The 21,036-nt window shown below is 40.5% G+C and overlaps 1 protein-coding gene across 21 annotated transcripts in view; it reads right to left on the bottom strand.

The window, feature by feature from the left end:
• Rbfox1 (RNA binding fox-1 homolog 1) overlaps nt 1-21,036 on the bottom strand; it is a 1,049,790-nt gene that overhangs the window by 5,852 nt on the left and 1,022,902 nt on the right. For 12 of the 21 annotated variants that reach the window (XM_051181369.1, XM_051181375.1, XM_051181367.1 and 9 more), the window contains one exon: nt 12,920-12,972. The exons of the other annotated variants lie outside the window; for them this stretch is intronic. In XM_051181369.1, the coding sequence (XP_051037326.1) occupies nt 12,920-12,972 (53 nt within the window). The remainder of the gene's footprint in view (nt 1-12,919; nt 12,973-21,036) is intronic. 21 annotated transcript variants of the gene reach the window in all.

Raw genomic sequence — 21,036 nt, 5'->3', positions numbered from 1 at the left:
GGTGGGGGAGGGCGAGCTGGATACTGACTTTGATCTGATGGTTGCCAGCAAGAACTTTCTCCCCTGCAGGCAGGGGAGTTAGCTTTCCAATGGCCAAGTAATACAAATCCCAAGGACACTCTCTAAGTGCCACACCCTCTCTGCCTGTTTTCAAGAGCTTGAAGCTGAAATCATCTAGTTCAGTCTTTAGCACTCAGCCAGGAATCCCTGGTCCTCTGCAGCTTTGCTGTAATGGTACTTCTGCTCAGACACACACTTCTCTTTAAAGCTAACAAATAAATGGTCATCTTATGCTCCCCTTTTCTTTCATTCAAATACCTTGTGTCCCTTTGTTCATTTAAAAAACAAAAAATTTACCTGAGAGCCCACTTTCTGGGAGGAGTAGTAGACTCAAGGTCAGGGCAGAAGGAAATGAGGATATGCTAACATGATGGTGGCATTTGGTTTTATTTTATTGATTTGTTTGTTAATATCACCTGGCAAATCTGGACCTTGACTGAAGACACTGAGTGTGAAGATGGAAATTTAGAATAATTTGCTTTTAATTTTGAGAATAGTTTTACTGTTGCAACAAGGTATGCTTTAGGTTGGGAAGCCTGCTGAATTGGTCAAGTGCTTGCTTTGCAAACACAAGGACCTGAGTTAGAGCTCCCAAGCCCATATCTTAAAAAATGGGGGAGGTAGAAGCAGGTGGGTCCCTGGGACTTAATGAACAGTCATCTTAGCTTACTTGACAAATTCCAGGCCAGTGAGAAATAATTAAAAAAAAAAAAAAACTCCCTCCACCAAAAAGGAAGTATATAATGTCCTAAGGAATGTAAGGAATGGCATATGAGGTTGTCATCTGGCCTCCATACATGGCCACACATGTTCATATGTATCTGCATATTTGTGTGAATTCACTTTTCCGGGAAAATCCAAATGAACTGAATGAAGAGCACAGCTTCCATCTTCTAGTCTGTTCTAGTCATTTTGGGTCTCTCATACTGACAATAGCTTAACATTTGCAGAAAACCCAAGATAACAATTCGGCAACACTCCTTGAAGACTGAAGAAAATGCAGCAGCCCCATACTGTTCCTCCCAAATGAGAAGGCTCTCATTCTCCTCAGGGTGACCTCTACCTTCAGAATACCATGGTTCTATGATGATTAATAAATTTCATTTCCACTGAGGAAAAGGGACCATGTCAGCTCTAACAGAGAGCAAGGAAGCTTCTTTTCAGATGCTAATTTCCAAACACGCCCTTGTATGACACCACAATTTAGACACAAGGTTATTAGGGAAGATGAGGACTTGAGTTGCTTCTTCAGCAGACATGCTGGGCACGTAGGCACCCTTGTGTCCTCAGAGCTGGCTAAGCACAGCCTGAACAAAGAGCAGCAGTTCCCAGAAACCTCCACAGGAGTGAGGACCACATGTCTCTGGTTGTTGTGTTAGCATCTGACCTGGTATGAGGTTATCTTATAACCACCATTTCTGGTAAAAACCAGACAAGATGTAATCAGACCTCGAAACTCTCCTGGCCCCAATTCCAACAAACCAGCAATCTTAAGAAAATAGGAATTTGCTCACTGCATTCCACATACAGTATCACTACCCTGGTAAGTGGACACCTATGTTACATCAGCTTGATTTCAGTAACCTTTGCCTAACTTGAAACCTTTCAACTTAAAAGCCATTTACAGTCTCAGATCCATGTAATCTGCCCTTCCATCCTTTGTTTTCCATTCATCTACTCATTTCTCTGTTTAATTCAATGTAAATCTCTACCGATTGTGTCTCACCATTCTTCTACTTAAGTGGTTCCCCCATGGGCTCTAGAACCATATCTCCTATCACCCCTTCAGGCTTTAACTCGTTCCCATGCAGCCTATGGTCCCTGTCTCCTAGGCACTCTGCTCTCATTTACAATCTGTAGATACCTGCAAATCCAGTCTCAGGACCTGACCATTCATTCTTCTTCCACTTGAATCATTTCTTTTCAGCATTTATGTTTTTGGATTAAATATCCAAATGCTACCACCTCTTCTGACCACCCTTTCTAAAGGCTACTTTCCATCCTTGTACACCCTTAATGCCACATGGAACACCTCTGATAATTTTATTTACTTTTCTACATGGTTGTTCATGGGGCTCAGGTTATGTCTGCTTCATAGGTGTAGGCCATTGGATGAGGGAGGGGTAAAGAGGTGGAGAGAAGCAGGATTTTAAAGATGCTTGTAAGTATATTATAACTTTTTCTTAATTTAAAAATACATACATACACACACACACACACACACACACACATACACACACACACAGTGTAGGGTGGCACGTGCATGTCTCTGAACATTTCTGAAAGTCAGGAGACAAATTGCTGCTTATTTGGACCTCTCCTTCCACTATGTAGGTCCTGGGACTGGGGCCTATACCCATGGAGCTATTTGCCTTGGTTTTATAATTCTACCAGTAGGATCAACCATTAGGTAGGTGTGTGTGTGTGTGTGTGTGTGTGTGTGTGTGTGTGTGTGTGTGTGTGTGTGTGAGAGTGTGTGTGTATTTTGAATTAAAGATCAATATTGGCTTGGCTGACTGACCAATGAGCTCTGGGGCTCTGTTTCCACTTGGCAGTTCCCTAGTGTGGGGTTTACAGATACATGCAGCTATGCCTAATATTTTACATGTGCACTTGGGATTCAAACTTGGGTTCTCACACTTACAAAGCAAGCACTCTTTCCAACACAGCTGTCTCCCTGGGACCATACTGTATATTCTACCAGTAGAAAGATTCTTTAGAATAAACTTGTTAAGCATTGTGCTCAGCCACTGACAGGCATTCAGCACCCTTCAAGATATAGAAAAACAAACGAACAAAACAGACAAACAACTGGGGATTCTTAAAATGGAATGTGGAGCTTTGTACCCCTGCTAGATTACAAACTCTAGAAAAATGGCCACAAAGTCTAAATCCCGTATGAGAAAGTGAATGCCTCCATGGTTGGCTACTTCATGATAGTTTGAAGCCACAAGGCCTCAAGTTAAAACAAAGAAGCAGCATGAGGTCTTAGGGAGAAAGACAAGAACCTCCACTTCCCAGTTCTGTTTTTACACTGTCCTTGTTCTTCTAAGTCAGGCAAGGATGTGGATCTCTTTCTCAGATCCACATCTTTTCCACTCCAAAACAGTGTGCACCTATTTGATCTCTGCCAAGTTTACATGTGAAATGCTCAAGAACAAACCTGATATATTTTCAAACCCTCCATAGAGACTGGAAAACATTAGGATGCAAGGCTTCTAACATGGCATCTCACAAGTTACCCTCTTCCAACTGCCCATAATTTTCTGATTTTCGAGGCAACTGGAAGGTTATATTCCAATATGCTTACAAGTAGTCCCAGCAATCCAAATACAAATGCTGTGGAATCAAGATCTATCTAATTTGTAAATTAAGTTTTAGCTTCAATTACTGTACTTGGACTCAAGGTTACCTTGCAGTAAAGTGAATAATTCTTCTCACCTTTGAATGGGAAACAGGAAACTATATTTTTATTGGCATGTATATATGCTCAGGGTGTGTTTTATGCATGTGTGTGTTGTACTTGTGTGCTGATACATGAAATACCAGACGCTCATCCTGGGCATACATATAAGGGCTAGAGGTTAATGTTAGGTGTCTTCTTTGATTGCTCTCCACTTCATTTACTGAAGTGAGGTCTTTTGCTGACCCTTGGAGCTTGCAAATTGACCAGCAGGCTGTCATACTCACCTGCTTCTATTTGAGGGATGGGATTCTATCTGTCATCCCCAAACTTGCTTACATCTTCACATCCCTCTAACCATTTTGCTTGGGTGAGGCTGAAACAAGGTTTTTCTGTAGCTCTGGTAGTCCTGGAACTTGCTTTGTAGACCAGGCTGCCTTCAAACTCAGAGAGATCTACCTACCTCTGCCTCCCAAGTGCTGGGATTAAAGGCATGCACCAACACCAGCTGGCTCTAAGTTCATATACTTTTAAAAATGTTTTGTCAATTCTACTGAGATGTATAAATAGTATTTCTTATTAATGTTTTCAAAAATCTTGTTAAAACAAGCGGGGTGCTAATGAAATGCAATGTGCCTGCGTGGGTAGCTTAGGCAGAGTTTCAGTCTTACATTTTTCTTCTAAGTGAGGTGTAATTCATTTCAGTCCTTATCAATTAAGAGTCTTTTATGATCTCTTTAACATTACTTTTCCCATGCCTCCAGTCTCAGAGACAGCTGGGAGGATCCCTGTGGGGCAGAAAGGTTGGTGAAGTCTGTTCACCCCTAAAATGAAGTTTGCTGTGAGGAGGTATGACCTTCCTAGCCAGTCCTATTGTGTTAGAGAAGCAACTAACTTATGTCCCTCCTGCAAGAAGAATGATGGCAGGGGGACACTGGCATCAGCATACTTCACTGAGACAGTGAGTGTACCCCAGTCTGTGCTGTCCTTTGGGGACTACTGTATCCCTTTTCTTTAGAGTTGGACCCTAGAGCTTGTAGGTTTATAGGGAAAAGAATACAGGCTTTTCTCAAACACAATGCAAGGGTGTGAGGGCCCAGGCTTTCTGAATGGTGCTCTGTGGGAAGCCCTGGGGTCAGGGATCTTCCCTTTTACTTTCTAATGAAGAGCAAACAGTATCTTTAAAGCTTGTTGGCCCATCACACCATTCACCTTGGTGAGGTGAGACTCTCTGAAGCAGTGAGGAGGGCAAAGGAGGAGACTAAAGTTATACAAGGCCTTTTTATCCCACCCAGATATTCATCCTATTTGATCACTCTCATCTGGTGAATTCTGAGGACTTTGCAAAATGAAGATAGAAAGATTCTAAAGAAAGCCTGTTGGCTTGCTTTCCTGTTGGTGGAAGATACTGGTGAGGCCTAACTTCCTCCTCTGCCAAGGGGAATGCTTTCAGAGCTCACAGAATCCTCACCCTTCATTCTTTCCAGGGACTGGGAGGGAGAAAGGAGCTGGAGCCAGCATTGGGGTGGGGGGGGGGCACTCAGAAGGCTCATGGCTTTTCGGGTGTTCAATCTCCTATAACTAGTATTAATTCCTTCCTGACTCAGTGCCTATCCATCCATTTTCCAGAATAAGTGTAATGAGCATTATGCTTTTCAAATCCACCAATTCCTTTTCTCACTTATAAAAACAAGCAAGTAAACCAAAACCTCCCAACAAACAGAGTAAGCTCTTAAAGACTTCAACACGGAGACATCTGCTTCGAAATCCCTTGCAATTCTATGAAAACAGACTCTCATAAATCACATGACTCTTGAGTTTTCTCTGACCTCCAAATAGGGACAAACTTCTCCCTTCAAGGACTCAAGAAATACTGCTCAGATTATGTTAGTCTGAAAGCACAGAAGGTCTTTCAGATTCCTGGACTGGACCATGTTGACCTACTTCTGAAACAAGTGGGTACCCTCTTCTTTTCATGCAAGTATCTACTGGACAGCCAAAGAGGTTCAGCACAAAAGTATTCCCCTGGCAAATGCTAGATCACACTGCTTTCAGATTTCTAGACTAAGGACAAAACATTTGAGATATCTGTCAGTTTTCATATCTCACTAACACAGATAACAGGGAGAAATTCCTACATGAGTTCAGTGCATCCTGACTATTCACCTCATGGTATTTAGGAAGCAGAGAGGAATGTGCTTACTCTTTCCTTGTTATTCTATTTGGGTTGTCAGCTTATGGGGATGGTGCATTATACATTTAGGGCATTCATTCTCCCCTTACCTAATTCTCCAGAGAAACATTCTCCTATAAACCTTCAGAGATGTATCTTTATAATCTTCTAGTTGATTCTAAACCTGGTTAAGCTGATAATGAAGATGAATCATACTAGGCTCATTGTAGCCAATATTTGGGGCAGAGCTCTGTGAAGCAATGGTTAATCTCCAACCAGTGTGAAGTGTCATCATTGGAAGGGTTGATTGCTAGCACCATAGACCACATCTGGGTTTTCTGCAATAGATAAAGACCCTCTTGAAAATATTAAGATGACAATTGCTTCTGTGTATTGAAAATAATTGAGAGGGCCACAGTTAATCCTGGGAATGCCCTTACTCACTTTCTTGTGGAATGACCAACTGGAATCAGAGTATCATCAGCTCTCAAAGTGTTTCTCTACAATAATGAACACACAATCTGTTTATTCTCCCTAAAAGCTCCAGATTAGGAGAACCAAACCAGACCCCAAACTCAAAACAGCTATAACTCAGTTCCTAATGCATCAAATGCTCTAATGAATACACAAGTAGAGATGGAAGCCAACTCCATTCCTCTCCACAAGGCGCTGGCCTTTCAGATTTGAGTCCTTGTTTCTTCCTCACCTGAGCACAGATTCAACCTTATGGTCCCCCCAATTGTGCCTGAAGGAAGATAAAAGGTATGCTCTGAGTTCTGTAGCATCTCTGTGGAAGTCTCATCAATTCTTTTTTGCACAGGATGTCTACTATCACACAACTGTGTGATGAACATAAATGCACACACAAATCTAATACCTATAGAATATAAGAAAATGGAACTCTGTCCCTGACAAACCATATCAAATCATTTTTCCTGTTTTCTCAATGCAGTTTCAATACCTTGCAATGAATCTCAGTGGGGCAGGTTTAAATAAAAGCCTTAACTCTAGATTCAACAAGCAGAACAGCAGCCATGTAGGAAGATACAAAAAGTCCCACTTTGGGCCTTACAGTATGTTAGTCTGGAATGAGGCATAAGCACACTAAATACAACTTCTTAGAAACCTTCTTTCACTTTCAGTCTTAACACCATTGTAGTAAGTTAGTAGGAATTTCCCACCATGTTTTGAAATTACTGCATCCCAGCAACAGCATAGTATACACAGATGATCATAGAACTGTTTACATCCTTTGTCAGATCTGTAATCTTAGGCTCGAAATCCGTGGAGTCATCTGTCTCTGCTACTCCTCTGATAAAGGTAGGAGTTCTGACAGTACCAGGCTTCTAGCTAGAATGGAGACCAGGTGAGGGTGGTAGGGGATGAGGTGAGGGTGGTAGGTCACTAGCTTGTGAGTTGCCAAAGACACATCAGTTATTGACTGGGAATGCTGTAGATAATGGCGTCTATCTCTACATATGTGAGAGCTGCTCCTGGGTTGGGCTGAATACATATGGGTCAACTGCAGCTTGGGGCTCAAAGTCAAGATAGTAGAAGACCCACATCTGTAAAGGTCTCCAGTACTCTCCTTACCAATTTATAAAAAAAATTTCCCAGGTGTGTGTGTAACTCTGCTATGGAACTTCCCAGGAGAACTTGATGATTTTCAGGCTCCCTTTTCAGCCCCAGGAATCCAATGTTCAGGGCTACAGAGCAGGACAGGGGAACTGAATGGGCTTATGTTCTGAATTTAATAATGATACTTTTGTCCTAAATTTTCATTGTTGTTGCCTTCTACTTAGGTAACTTTAGAATTATCTATATATCTCTAATTTTACCAGGCAAATAATAAGGACATTTTGTTTTTATGAGTATATTTTATTGTTATTGTATGCCACAAGCATGGAACAGAGCCTCATATACAGTAAGCTTACAATAGAAAGAATTATTATTTTTACCAAATTATCTTTGCTTACATGTTCCCTCTGCATCTGGTAGCAAAGTGCACATCACATTCCACTGGCAACAACACCAATTAACCACAAGTCAGTTTTCTTCCTGACAACTTTGCTGAGTAATCAGAAGACCCCGATGCAGGGGGGACAATTAGAGGGAACTTGCTGAAGGATCCATTAAAGGAATGACCAATTTAGCAATTTCTTCTAAATATTATCTGAAATTTTATTGCAGGTGTGTGCATGCATATAGGCTCAATGGGAATAAAGGAAGGAAACAGTGCTTATATTCAACCTGGTGCCCTGGATGTGCCAAATATTGCTCCATTATTTAAGAGACCTGCCTCACAGTGGATGGCCCCCACAGATTTTGCTATTTTCATTTAGCTAGGATTTTCAGAGACACTGACTGGGGTATCATAAGCATTGGAAACCGAGTCTGCTTTTCTATATGGGTTCTGTGCTTGGAAGCAAGTCTTCATGATCGTTTAGCAAGAACATTATTGACTGAGCCAGTTCTGTAGCTCCTATACACATATATATGTACAAATGTAACTTACTACATGCCAGCTCACAGAATTCACTCAATAATAGCAAGTTATTGATGCAGCCTGAAGAATTCAGTAAAGCCCATAAAAGAGACACAGCTGTTTCAGGGGCAAAGGACTTAATGCCACCCTCTACACCTGGATCTCATACCACACTAGAGGAAGAGAGAGGGTTGTGATGGTCAGTATTGATTGTCAAGTTGACAAGGTGTAGCACTATCTAGGAGACAAATTTCTGGCACATCTGTGAGGGAAATTCTAGATTGGTTTACTCAAAGAAGGAAGATCTACACTGAATGTGGGTGGTACCACCCCATGGATGGTGTCCCAGACACTAAAAACAAAACAACAAACAAACAAACAAAACAAAGCATTCATTACTCTCTATTTCTTGACTGTAGATCCAATGTAACCCATTGCCTCAGTCTCCTGCTCTCATGCTTTCCCAATCATGGTGGATGGTGCCTTCAAGCTGGGAGCTAAAATACAACCCTCTTTCCTTAAGTCACAGTCATAGGGAAGGTGACTGTAACCCAAGAGTCCCATTTAATGTGGACTGGGATTGTGCTTCCCAACCCTATGAGTATGTTCTTCTTATTCTCCTATCAAACATCATTCAAAAACTTTCAAAAACAAGCATTCCTTAAATCCTATGGCCAAGCATCACCGGAGGCTGTCACCACCCCTCTCCACACTGTCAAGAATCTCCATAGAGGCTTTTTTCTCCTGTTTTTATTGCATACCTTTCTGATCTCTACCAAGATCTCTGCCTGCCTGTGATAAATAATGAGATCGAAATGAATCTCCCAGTGATTACAGAAGATGTCAGATGGTTTCACAGCCTTCTAGTCTTAACTTGTCTGAGCTGCCTTTCTGAGCTCCTGCTACTTCCCTGATAGCACTGATACACACTTGCTCTGACCATCCTGGACATTTTGCTCCTGAAAAGGTAAGCATGCCTAATTGCACCGCCTTTGCTCTGGTTGTCTGTTTAACTTGATGAACTTCAGCTGCAAAAAGTTGTCAACTTATTGCAATTTAGACTCTATTGGGAGAAAGTCTGAGTTGATTGTCTTTATCAGGGTGCCCTATGGGCATGTTTGTGAGGGGCTGTTTTGACCCAGCCCATTGTGGGTAGTACCACTACCTGATCAGAGGGTCCTGACCTACACAGGACTGAAGCAAGCTGGATGAGAGCAAGAGTGCTGCATGTATCATGTGTGTCCTTCTTGTCCTTGACAATGGGGTGATGGGATTGGATGCTTGAGTTCCTGCCTTGGTATCTCCCAAGTGAAGGATTGTAGTTTAGCACCACAAACAGAATAGGCTCTCTCTATTCCTACGTCAATTTTTGTTGGCTGTTTTTAAAACAGCAACACGAATGAAACACTTCACTTGGTTCATTCTCTGATTAGATTTGAGTGTCTTACAATGTCACCCTAGTCTAGAAAGTGTCTCTGGCCATGGGAGCTAAAGCTGCATGGCACCTAGCGTCCCTCTCCCCTGCTGTTTTTTGATTAGTTAGATGTTGTTCCAACTCTATCTTTTAAATTTATTTTTACTTCATTGTCACTTTTACTCTGTGTGCACGCATGTGTGTTTATACATTGGTGTGCATGTCCCATAGCAGGCATGTGGAGCTCAGAGGGCATCTTTGGAGAGATGGTTTACTCCTACCATATAGGCCCCAGGAATCAAATTCAAAGTATCAGGTTTGATGCAAGAACCTTTATTCACTGAGCTATCTTGTTGGCTCCAGTCCAACTTTATATACAGGCATATCTTATGCTTTTTCATCTGCATGATTTGGGGTATGCTTTCCATTACAATGGAAATTTGTCTGCCAATGGCTCATTCTGAATTTTTTAATGTTGTGACCCCAGGAGTTATGTGCATTCCCAGAATGTGACAACAGCTCCATAACTACAAAGACCTGAAAGAATTCTAGCCATTAAGCAACTTGATTTTCAGCCTCTAATCTCACATAACAACCATATTGTTCTGCTACAGTCACTAGTTTATGCTAGAAATGTTCTTGTGACTCACAGAGGCAGGGGATTTTCTTGGAAGGAAAAACCATCCCCTCCATACTTTACAATTCTGCAGACTCCAAACTATGGGAGGTTAACAGATACTTCAAGTGGCCTAGGTAGATGCAACAGTTAGCCCTACGCCATGCTGTTAAAGGGGCAGCCCCATCTAGAGGAAAAGTGACTGAGTACGAAAATTGTTGTTCCTACATATTTTCTCACAGACAAAAAAAAAAAAATGTGAATGTGCAACTACCCTATGCAGCTAGCAAATGCAGAACCAACATGAGGATATTCTCTGTAAAATATGCCCCCTTTGCCTTGGGAAGCTCAAGCAACAGATCATGAACTGCCTCTGCTGGTGTTGATCATCTCACCATCACTAAGTCAAAAACTGCCTGTTCCTAACTTCCACCATTTGCAACCATTCCCAAAATCCATCCTTTTAAGAATTTTAATAAAATCCAGCAAGCCTTCCAAAAAAATTAAAGGATATTGATTTTTTTAAATTCAATGTAGGGGATTAAACCCAGGTGTTTATTCCTCTAGGCATGTTTCCTATCACCAAGCTCTTCCTCAGCCCTGCTCATTGATAATTTTCTCCTCTTAAGCAAAAGCAAAGGATGCAACAGGCCTCCCTCTATGAAACTGCTTTGGAAAGTGAATGGGGGTCCCAACAGGTGGGTTATGTAGGATGTATGTGTATTGGGATTTTGCAGCTTACAAGGGAAGATCTCTTAGAAGGTATTAATTTCATTGCAGTTCTGAGTTTTCAGTTTGACTCTGTATGGGAAACAGGCTAGCTGCAAGGGAATCTGATTGATATGGGTATCTTTTTTCCTCCTCCTTGATTCAACCCTTCCAGTTCAAATGAGACCTTAGGAAGCACACAACACATTATTAATATGGCCATCTGAGGAACAGTGGTATCTTTGAAATGTTATCTATAGCACTTCATTAAAAATGTACTGAGCAGTCCTCCTAGAGAATACAGGATGGGGAAGAGCAAGGCTGTGTTCATGCAAGCATTACATGTTACTTCTTTATAGAAGGTTGCTTGAGGATCAGTTGCTAACATAACAGGGGATGCCAGACCATGGGATGTGATCAATATCTACCTTGGATATTGCCAGTCTCCCATTTTTATTTTTTTTATTTATGGTGTCAAAATATAGCTTGAGACACACTGAACACATGTGAAGTATAACAGAGAAGACAAGTAAGTCTGCAGCATGCATCCATCCACAGATAACACTCGCTCACATGCTAAACCACCATTCCTCGGAACTCCATTCTCTCCCATACCATTTCCTTTTCATTGCTACTCTCTGGAAATGTTAAGTTATCCCGGTGTCCCAGAAAACTATTTCTCACCCCGTCACTCTCAGACATGCAATTAATAGGCCATCTTCCACTGTGAGGCATTAGTGTGGTGTGAGCTTTGGCAGCATCTCTAACTGGGAGAAGCAGAGCTATATGAACATAGAGATAAGGGGAGGAGAGAGCAGAGGCATTAGCAGAGAAGCTTTATGTAAATGGCCTAAGCAGTTGCTTTAGAAACCAAGCTCCTGTAACTCTTGGAATAAAACTGAAACCCTATTTAAAAAAGTCAGAGAATGCCTGTATAAATGAACCACGTGCAGAGACCTGTGTGGCCCTGCCAGAAGCACAGTCTTAGTTCTGCTCTCCCTTTCATAATTCTCTCCAAAGACTCTAAACAGGACCTGAAACATTCTTAGTAATTGGCACCTTTGTTTACTACTCTATTGATAAAGTGACTGGCAACAGATGCACACTCTGTGTGTAAGGCTGGATGGTGTACTTGCTTTCAAACATCATAGGACATGCTTAGTTATAGCTGTTACATCCACTTTCCTTGGGCAAAAGCATCCCATTGACAAGATTACCTAGTTGTCATCTGACTTTAGTCCTTCCCACACACATACAAAAAAAGGAAGAGAAGAGAAAAAAAGGAGAGAGAGAAAAAGGGAGTGAGATCTAATATTCATTGAGAGACTTTAATCCAGTAATTCCAAATTTCGTTGTCCGAAGCACACCAAAGCAAAATAAGAGGGATTATTTTGATGAACATATCATGCAACTAGGCAATTTTTATTCACCAATGTCCTGGTATTGATAGCAAAATAAACCTTCCTTCCCTTAAGTCCTGATATTTGATATGTTGAAGGAAAGGAAACAGAGGACCTTAGCTAATGAAAGGAAGATCCCCTTCTTATAAGACAGACATAATCATATTTCCTAATACCACTAGCTTTGTGGATTCACTTATGGCCAGTAGTGGTCTATAAAGCTCCCAAATAATCCCCAATTCAACCTCTCTGAACATAGATACAGTATGTCAAAAGCACTGAGTCACGTCATGTCCCTAAGCTCCCTTGGTCAGTATTTTACAATAAGAATACTGATTATCCCATGAATTTTGTTGTGAATTTGTTTACCACAAGTGTTAGCCTTCTGAAACAGGTATTATTAAAACCAGAAATACAAACATCAGCATTACCAAAATGTCTCATGTATTTTCCATATGGTAGATCCTAAGACCTTCAGCTACACTCAAAAATATATGGTTTCTTCCTCTCTTTATAAAAACTAAACTTACTCTAGTGCTCTAGTGACTAACTGCAGCATGTGAAGAAGATGAAGAAAGACAAAAAAAAAAAAAAAAAAAAAAAAAAAAAAAGGAAACTGGGACTCAGATGGGAGCATCAGGAAGTAGGAATGTCTGTTACCTGCAGAGGTGTTACAAGAAATTTCATCTGTTGCAACGAAGACGAACTGATTTCTGGAAAAGAAGATAAAATTCACAATACTGCTCGCTCAGGGGGAAACGTGCTCTCTGGCAATTGGTTCCATGTGCACAGGTGAAGGGTAGGGAGGGGGCTGCGTCTGCATGGGTGTGGCAAGGAAATGTGCTGATGTACCGTGGACTTGGAAAGCTTGGAAAGATCACAAAACAGGCATGCGGGACCACTTAAATGGAATCATGAGGGCATCAGGATGTGGGCATGTACAAGCTATTACTGTGCCAGAGTATTAATACTGCGTGTTACCAAAACATGCCAGGCCAAGCTATTTCCAGTTGTGCTTACATAGGTTTTTATGCTAAATATATAGTACAACTTTTCAAAAATAAAGACTGATTAGGAAAAGAGTGTACCAGGACTAACTAGAAATACCATAAAACTCCATATACTATGATGAAATATTCAAAACTGTTTTTAAAAGGAACGAAAAATACTTTCATTGCAGAAGAGAACATTCTATGAAATCAGGTTATGGATATAAAAGTTTTTTTTTTATCAAACTATGAAGATAAAAATCTCATCAACTGAAACAATACCTAACTTACCAAATTATTCTTTTTGGGGGGGTCATGTGTATGCTATAATGCGCATGTGGGGGGTCAGAGAACAACCTTAGTGTTGGTCTTTGCCCTCCATCTTATTTGAAACAGCATCTCCTGTTATTTCCAGCTGTGTACATCTGGCCTGTAAGCTTCCAGGGATTTTCTTGTCTCTGCCTTCCATTGCACTGTAGGAGTGTTGTAACTACAGACATACACCACCATGCCTGGCTTTAAGTGAATCGTTGAGGGATTTGAACTCAGGTCCTTAAAACTGCACGGCAAATGCTCTACCCCCTAAGCCATTTCCTCACTTCTCTCAGTTTATTTTTGTAATGAGGCATTTTGGAAAAAAACATTTTTTTTAAGAAATGGAAAATTCTATTTCTCTTTGATATACTAAATCCAGACAGATGATAAAACCTCCCTGTAAGGCATTTTCAGTGATGGCAATTCCACAATGTAAGTTGTTTGAATGCAGAGGTACTGTTGATTTCCCTAGGAATATGAATGTCTATACCATGCCGATTAGAATGTCTTGTTGAGATTGGCTAAGGTCTTAAATGCCTTAAAAACCCCAGAGAGGTTCTGGGTTCTCATTTGTAAGATTTTTACTGAGCATAGGGAGCAAGAACCCAGATAAATGAATTTCTGGGAGCGTCTTAATATGATTGCCTTTGTTCCAGTGTTTCAAAAAATATCCAGCAACTGAGCATTTCATAAAACATCTTAGGAGAGTTTTACTGTCACAAGAGGTGCACCTTTGAATATAAACAGAGATACCTCTTGAACATTCCCTGGAATTTAACATCCAGTTGAAAATTCTAGTCGCTTCTAAACCAATAAAATTCTAACAAAATTATACACTCTCTGAGAATACTGTCTTCTATAAATCAAAAGTCAAAACTAAGTTCATTTGTCACCTATCTTAAAACAATAAAAGTTTTGTTGAATCTTTGCTACATTTTTATTATGTCCCAAACTTTTTGAAACTTAGAAACTATTGAGTTTCAGATTCCCTAGGTTAGAGGAGCAATACAGTTGATATATCTGAAAATGAAAGAGCTATGTGGAAAGGAATTTGATTTGACTTACATAAGGGATAGTGAGATTTGGCATGCTGAACCCACATGTAGCGTACACCCAGCATGCCTCAGACAAGCACTCAGAAGGACCTATTCACAAGGTGCCCATAACAGAAGCTCAGCAATAACTGAACACGGCAGCCTTGTCAAGTCACAGGATGGGCTATTAGAAGGGGCATTCCCATATGCATGGTGTGTGTGTGTGTGTGTGTGTGTGTGTGTGTGTGGTGTTTAAACAGCTTTGCCTGACTCTACTCCCCAGTTCTGCAAGACTCTGCAAGCATGTATGTTGCTTCTGCATGGCTCTCTTCTATGGATTAGTCTGTATAACCAATGGTGACAATGAACTGATCCTAATGCCTCCACATATGTAATGTTACAATTTCAGGCATATGCCCTGACACCTAGTTTTACCTGATGCTATGGATTCAACCCAGGGTTTCATGTATGGTAGACAAGCATTCTGACAAGTGAGCTACAAGCCCAACTCCTACAATTCCAATTCACCTAGATATGGTGAGCAGGGCTCAATATATGCAACCCACACAGATGTTAAATGGTTATTGAAGGAATAGAAAAAACTGGCAAAATTAAACCCACAGGTATATTTTTAAAATAATTCAATCTTATTTTTTTCAGGATTTTATGTAATATGATGTTGCCTTTAAGAGTGATCTTTTGGGAACCATGACTTTAACGCTTAAAATGTTATTTTTTTTCCTGCTCTTCTTTCTTTCCCTCTTCCTCTCACCTCTCCCTCTTTCCCTTCTTTCTCTCTTCCTTCTTTCTTTTTATTCTTTTCCTTCTTCCTTCTTTCCTACCATCCACCATTCCTTCTGGTAGCCTTCTTCTCTTGGATTTTTTCTTCTCATTGGGTCTTTTCTTATTGCTTGTTTGTTTGGAGGTAGGGGGTCTTACTTTATCACACAATCTGGTCTCAAGGTGCTGGGTTCTACAGATGTTCTTTCCTGAGGCTTCTGAGTATCTGTCCTACATCACTGTTAGAATTTTTGAAGATGCTTCATGAACAACGGATATCATATCTGCTCCAAAAACTCACTTCCTATAAAGAATTGGCTTAACTGGATTCTGTTAAATAGTATCAAATCTTAAAGGTCTAAAGATAATTTCCAGTAGTGGCAGAGAGAAGGAAACATACTGCTCTAGTACCAGAAGGACTTACAAAATGCCTTCCAAAACTGATGGCCAATTTAAGCATGGATCCTGTGCTACCCTGCTTTATTATCAAATACCCATAACCAGTCCCATTCCCTTCCAGAAAGAGCCCCATAAAAATGTCAGCAAAGTGCTTTTCTACAGAGCTCATTAAATATGGGTCTGTGTTGCCACCAGCCTTCTAAGCATTTGCTTCCATTGGTTGATTATGAGTGAGATCAATAGAAAGTTGTGTCAAAGAGGCTCAAAGAGGTGGTAAGGAGGGGTGGTGGCAGTGTGATGGCCAGTAGAGCAATGGTACTGGACTACTCAAGGGCCACATTAGTGTCCATCACCTTTTGCTATGCATTTTAGGATATTTCTATTCCTTTTACCCTGAAGGACAATTTAAGACAAATGCTTTATTTAGATGCATGTAAATAGGCCACATGTTGATTGTTCTATGAAGCCATTTATCCCAAATGACCAGAAAGAGACAAACAAGGATGAAAATTGTAGCTTCAAACAAGCTCAGAAAGAATTAAATGGCCCAAGCTAGTAGTTCAGATATAGAGTTATCTCTCATGACAAGAAGGGAGGCTGGTACCATGGGCCACCTCCTTATGCTAACCATCAGTTGTTTTCTACATTCCATACAGATCCATGCATTTACATTTCACCTTACACCCCATTTTAAACACACTGGTTTGTACTTTGGCTGTAAATGACAGTGTCTGACTGAGTCATTCTCAAGTTTGATTGAACACAGCATTTACCTGGGGGAACTTCTGATATTCCTGGCAACCAAGTCATATCCAAGACACACTGAATGAGTGTCTTTGTGGATAGAGCTCAAGCGTGGGCTGCTTCTATTCTCCTGGTCATTTTCAAGTGCACCAGAGTGCTGCTTGTCTGATTGAATGATCCACAGACTCACAGGGAACGCTCAGGGGAGTGTTACCTACCAGCTGGGTCTCCTGTGTTCTGGATTCTGCCTTGGTTGATGTGGCTCAGAGTCCAAGGGACACTCTGATGGTGGTCATACTATGTTAATAGCCTTCACTGGATTAGTGAAACTTTAATTCCAAGTGCTAAGAGCTATGCTTCTTGAGACTCCAGACTCTATCAAACATGGATTGAGCCAGGTGTTGGTGGTACACACCTTTAATCCCAGCATTTGGGAGTCAGAAGCAGTTGGATCTCTGTGAGTTTGAAGCTAGCCTGGTCTACAGAGTGAGTTCCAGGACAGGCTCCAAAGCAATACAGAGAAACCCTGTTTTGAAAAACACACACACAATATATATATATATATATATATATATATATATATATATATTGCATATATGCATGTATATGCGTACATATATGAATTGAGCACTTGCCTGTGATATGAGACATCTAAATGTTATTCATGCCTACATATTTATTTCACTTTTCTTAGGATCCCTGTTATGGTTACCCCTGCCAAAGATGAGAAAACTGAGGCAGGGCATTTGAGACAAAACTCTAAGTGGTGAAAAGGAAAGATGAGAATAGTTATCTGGAACCTATCTCCTTACCCCCACATCCTCTGAGATTCTGCTCAGAGGAAGTCATATGGGGGATCTTCTATAACTAGTAGTATTGTGCTCGTCTAGGGAAATGTCCTATTATATTGCTTTGAATCTTAGGTTTCTTTGGGACAAAATGATAGATATTTGAATTCTCTTTTGCATGTGATATAACTGAAGCTTGAGAGAGATGATTATGAGTATATTCAGCTTCCCATGCATACTTCATTTATTTATCCACAGACTTCCTTCCATTTTAAGATGGTTTCCATAGATCAACCATCCAGAGTCCATCTGACTCAGCTGGTGGCATATTTAAATTAGTCTTGTGGCTTACCATATATCATCTTATTTCTCACTTCCCCCACCCCCAGGTTAAATCTTTAAAATAATTAAATCTTTAAAAATAATTATCCACTGAATTCTAAGTGTCAAGTGAAAAGAGTGACCTGCTAGTATTTCTTAAGGGGATCTGAGAAGCCAGACAAAGGTTAAAGGGTAGGCTTTGGCATGAACAAGTGAGGCCCAACTATAACTGTCCCTTCTCAAAGAGTGCCAATGTTAAGTTTTATTGTTGAAGGCTCTATCATTTCCTCACTCTTTGGCTTCTCAATTCTATATTACTATTGTTAAAATCTCCAGGTCTATGTTCCTCATAGTGAATCTTTGTGAATAAAATGCTGTACATTTCAAACCTAACACAACACTTATGCATATTAAAACCCTGCAGCTGACTACAAACCCCTTACAGCCTGTGAGTTGTTTTCTTGACCTGGAAGGTGACAGCAGGGGTCCCCCAACATAGTAACTGGATGAAGTCAATTTGATTCTATCTGTAGGTTCTGGGGAATCTGGTAATTATATGGCCCAGGGGGTTCCAAACTTGATGACCAGTAGGGATTTGTGTGTGTGTGTGTGTGTGTGTGTGTGTGTGTGTGTGTGTGTGTGTGTGTTTGGCCACACATATCACAATACACATGTGGAGGTGAGAGGAAAAGTTAATGGAGTTGATTCTCTTCTACCATGTGGGTCCTTGGGATCAGGTCATTAGGCTTGATGGCAGACACCCTCACCCACTGATCCATCTTGATAGTTCCATTGTTTTTTTAGATGAGCCTTGAGGATACAGAGCTAAGCCATGGGAATGTGGCATGTTCTCAGGGACTTTGTACCATTGTGGAAGCCCTGTCTTGGATGTGTCTGCCTTCAACCTCATACTCTCAGGTGTATTTCAGTTTTGTTACTTAAGAGAGTGATATGGTTGCTTTTGACCAGTGTTCAGTCTCTCTTCCATGTTCACTTCCAACAGTGTGTTATGGAAGGTACATATCCCAGTGAATTATATATGTTTTCCTTCCCTGTGGTTATTTGTATTTGGGTTTTCATGTATATTATATCATAGATACATGAGATGTGGCATATACAGGTGAAACAATGAATAACCAAATGAAGTAGAAAATCTCTAAGAGGGAACTATCTTGATTCCCATATTGAAAAGATAAATATATGAAGGCACATTTATTCACTTCATTTAGGCACAATTCCATTGCTTATGTTGCATTAAAATAGGCTCAAATGAAGAGACTTTCCAGTTTCTCCTAACTGTGACTGTTTGACTAGATAACCTTGGACTTTTCTGACTTTTCTCCAACCTGGAGACCATGCACACCTTCCTCTGTCATCTCAATCTCTTTCTAACATTTACCATTTCACCCACTTCCCACTATATTCTAACTAAGATGAAACAGAGCTAGCAGTGAATCTAGAATGCAGGGCTGTCAGTACAGGCTGTGTCACGTTAGATAGAAAAGTTATCTCAATTTTTAGGGCTCTAGTCTTCTCACTGGGAAATCAAGCTAGAAATTAAAATATATGTTCCTCATAGATTCTGTGTATATTTAATAAGAAAGGAGAACAATGTGGAAGCTAGTGTTATGGTCTGCCCCACTTAAAAGAAGGACAGTGGGCGGTGATTTTGGGGCTTGATTTGTCCTGGAAGGGGTTAGGTGTCTCTTTTAGGAATCAGGTACATCTCTGGTAACTCCATCTCTTTTGAAGGTGAATGAGAAGAGGATCCACATACAAGCAGAAGCATGAGTGTGGGGAAAATGTTCTTGAATTCACTAAACACACATGGAGCTGACATTGGTGATGGTGATGATGATGGTGATGGTGATAGTGATGATGGGAATGATGGTGATGATGATGGTAATGATAGTGAAAATGGTGATGATATACTGAGTGCTGATCTCAGGCTATAGCTGAAGAGCTTTTGTTCAAAACCAATGGGCATTTTCTCAGGAAGCTGAAGAGTTAGTGACCACTCAACTCTCTCACTTCATAGATGAGGCAAGTAGAAGATTGGTCATCTCTGTAACTTGCCCATGGATTAAACAATTATCCTAAGATTAAATTCCAGCTTTAACATAAATTTGTAATTATCTTCTGTATATCAGTAGCATAGATTGATTAGCTCAAGTACACATTAAAGAACATGGACAATACATAAAAGATCCTGTTTCAAACATAACTGAGCCTCATACTGTTGTGGGCTACTAAGCAACATGCAGAATCTCAGCATTCTACTGTTCTTGGGAGTCTTAGAGATGATCAGATAGCAAAACAACTCAGAATTTAAATGGAGTTAACTTATTGCTCTATCCTCCATCAAGCCAGTGCTTTCAGTGAATTATCTCTATTCTAAGGTAGTCATCAATGAGAAATTAAGTGACTAATAACGTATGTACCAGCTTATTGATTTATAACATTCACTTAACTCTCAGTCCAATAGGTACGACCTATCCTCTGAGTAGATGAGAAAACTACGGCTCAATGACATTAAAAGAAACCAGATGTAGGTACTGCAGGGTTTGTTTTTTATAGATGCCAGCCTATTATGCAGCCAATGATGAGATTTTAACACAGAACCACTCTCTATTCATATGACCTTAGGGGTTAAGTAATCATAGCCAGAGGCCAGTTGAAGCAGGTGGTCACAAGAGAATAGATTTTGAGATGCCAAACATTGAAGAGGTCACCGAAGAAGGAAGAGTGGAGATGAGACAGCAGCAGGTAGGTGGGACCATGGGTGAAGGTTATCAGAGATGTGGCATCCTTCTCCTATCTGTGGCTAAAGCATCCCAAGGCAAATTGTGAAGATAGCTAAGGAGAAATAATACTTGGGTTTAATTGCTTGAACTCCTTGGAATCTATTAATCTGTCTATACATTATGCATTATTGCATTAGCAAAACTAAGCCTCCATGGAAGGCCAGGAAGCTAGTTAATGAAGAGTCTCTTCAGTTCTCACCCACCAGCATCCCATCTTCCTGACAGTAAGAAGTTGTCCCTCTAACTGTTTTGTATGCTAATCAAGTATGAAATGCACTACAGTTTTGAATAGCATTGAATTCCAGAAGAATCAATCACTGTGTTCTACACTGAGGAGAAAAATCATGAAATACTTCCATTTCTGTCAGATGACTTTTTTTTCATGAAATTGCTATATACAGATATAGAAATAGCTTAACACCAACACCAACAGCAGACAGTTCTGGAAGTGAACCTGTGCTTTTGGTCTAGGGTCCTAACTTGCTTTGGTACCTTTAGAAAGAGTAGGAGAGATTTTAATGGAAAAAAAATCCTCCTCATTCTAAAAGATAGCAGCTTTATCATGTGAGCTAAGGTCAACATAGAGAACAGAAAGGAAAAGCC

This window comes from Phodopus roborovskii, unplaced genomic scaffold (genome assembly GCF_943737965.1).
Source record: "Phodopus roborovskii unplaced genomic scaffold, PHOROB, whole genome shotgun sequence".
NCBI classification, from domain to species: domain Eukaryota; kingdom Metazoa; phylum Chordata; class Mammalia; order Rodentia; family Cricetidae; genus Phodopus; species Phodopus roborovskii.
The sequence above is the reverse complement of the archived record's forward strand: the minus strand, read 5'-3'. Positions and strand labels throughout refer to the sequence as shown.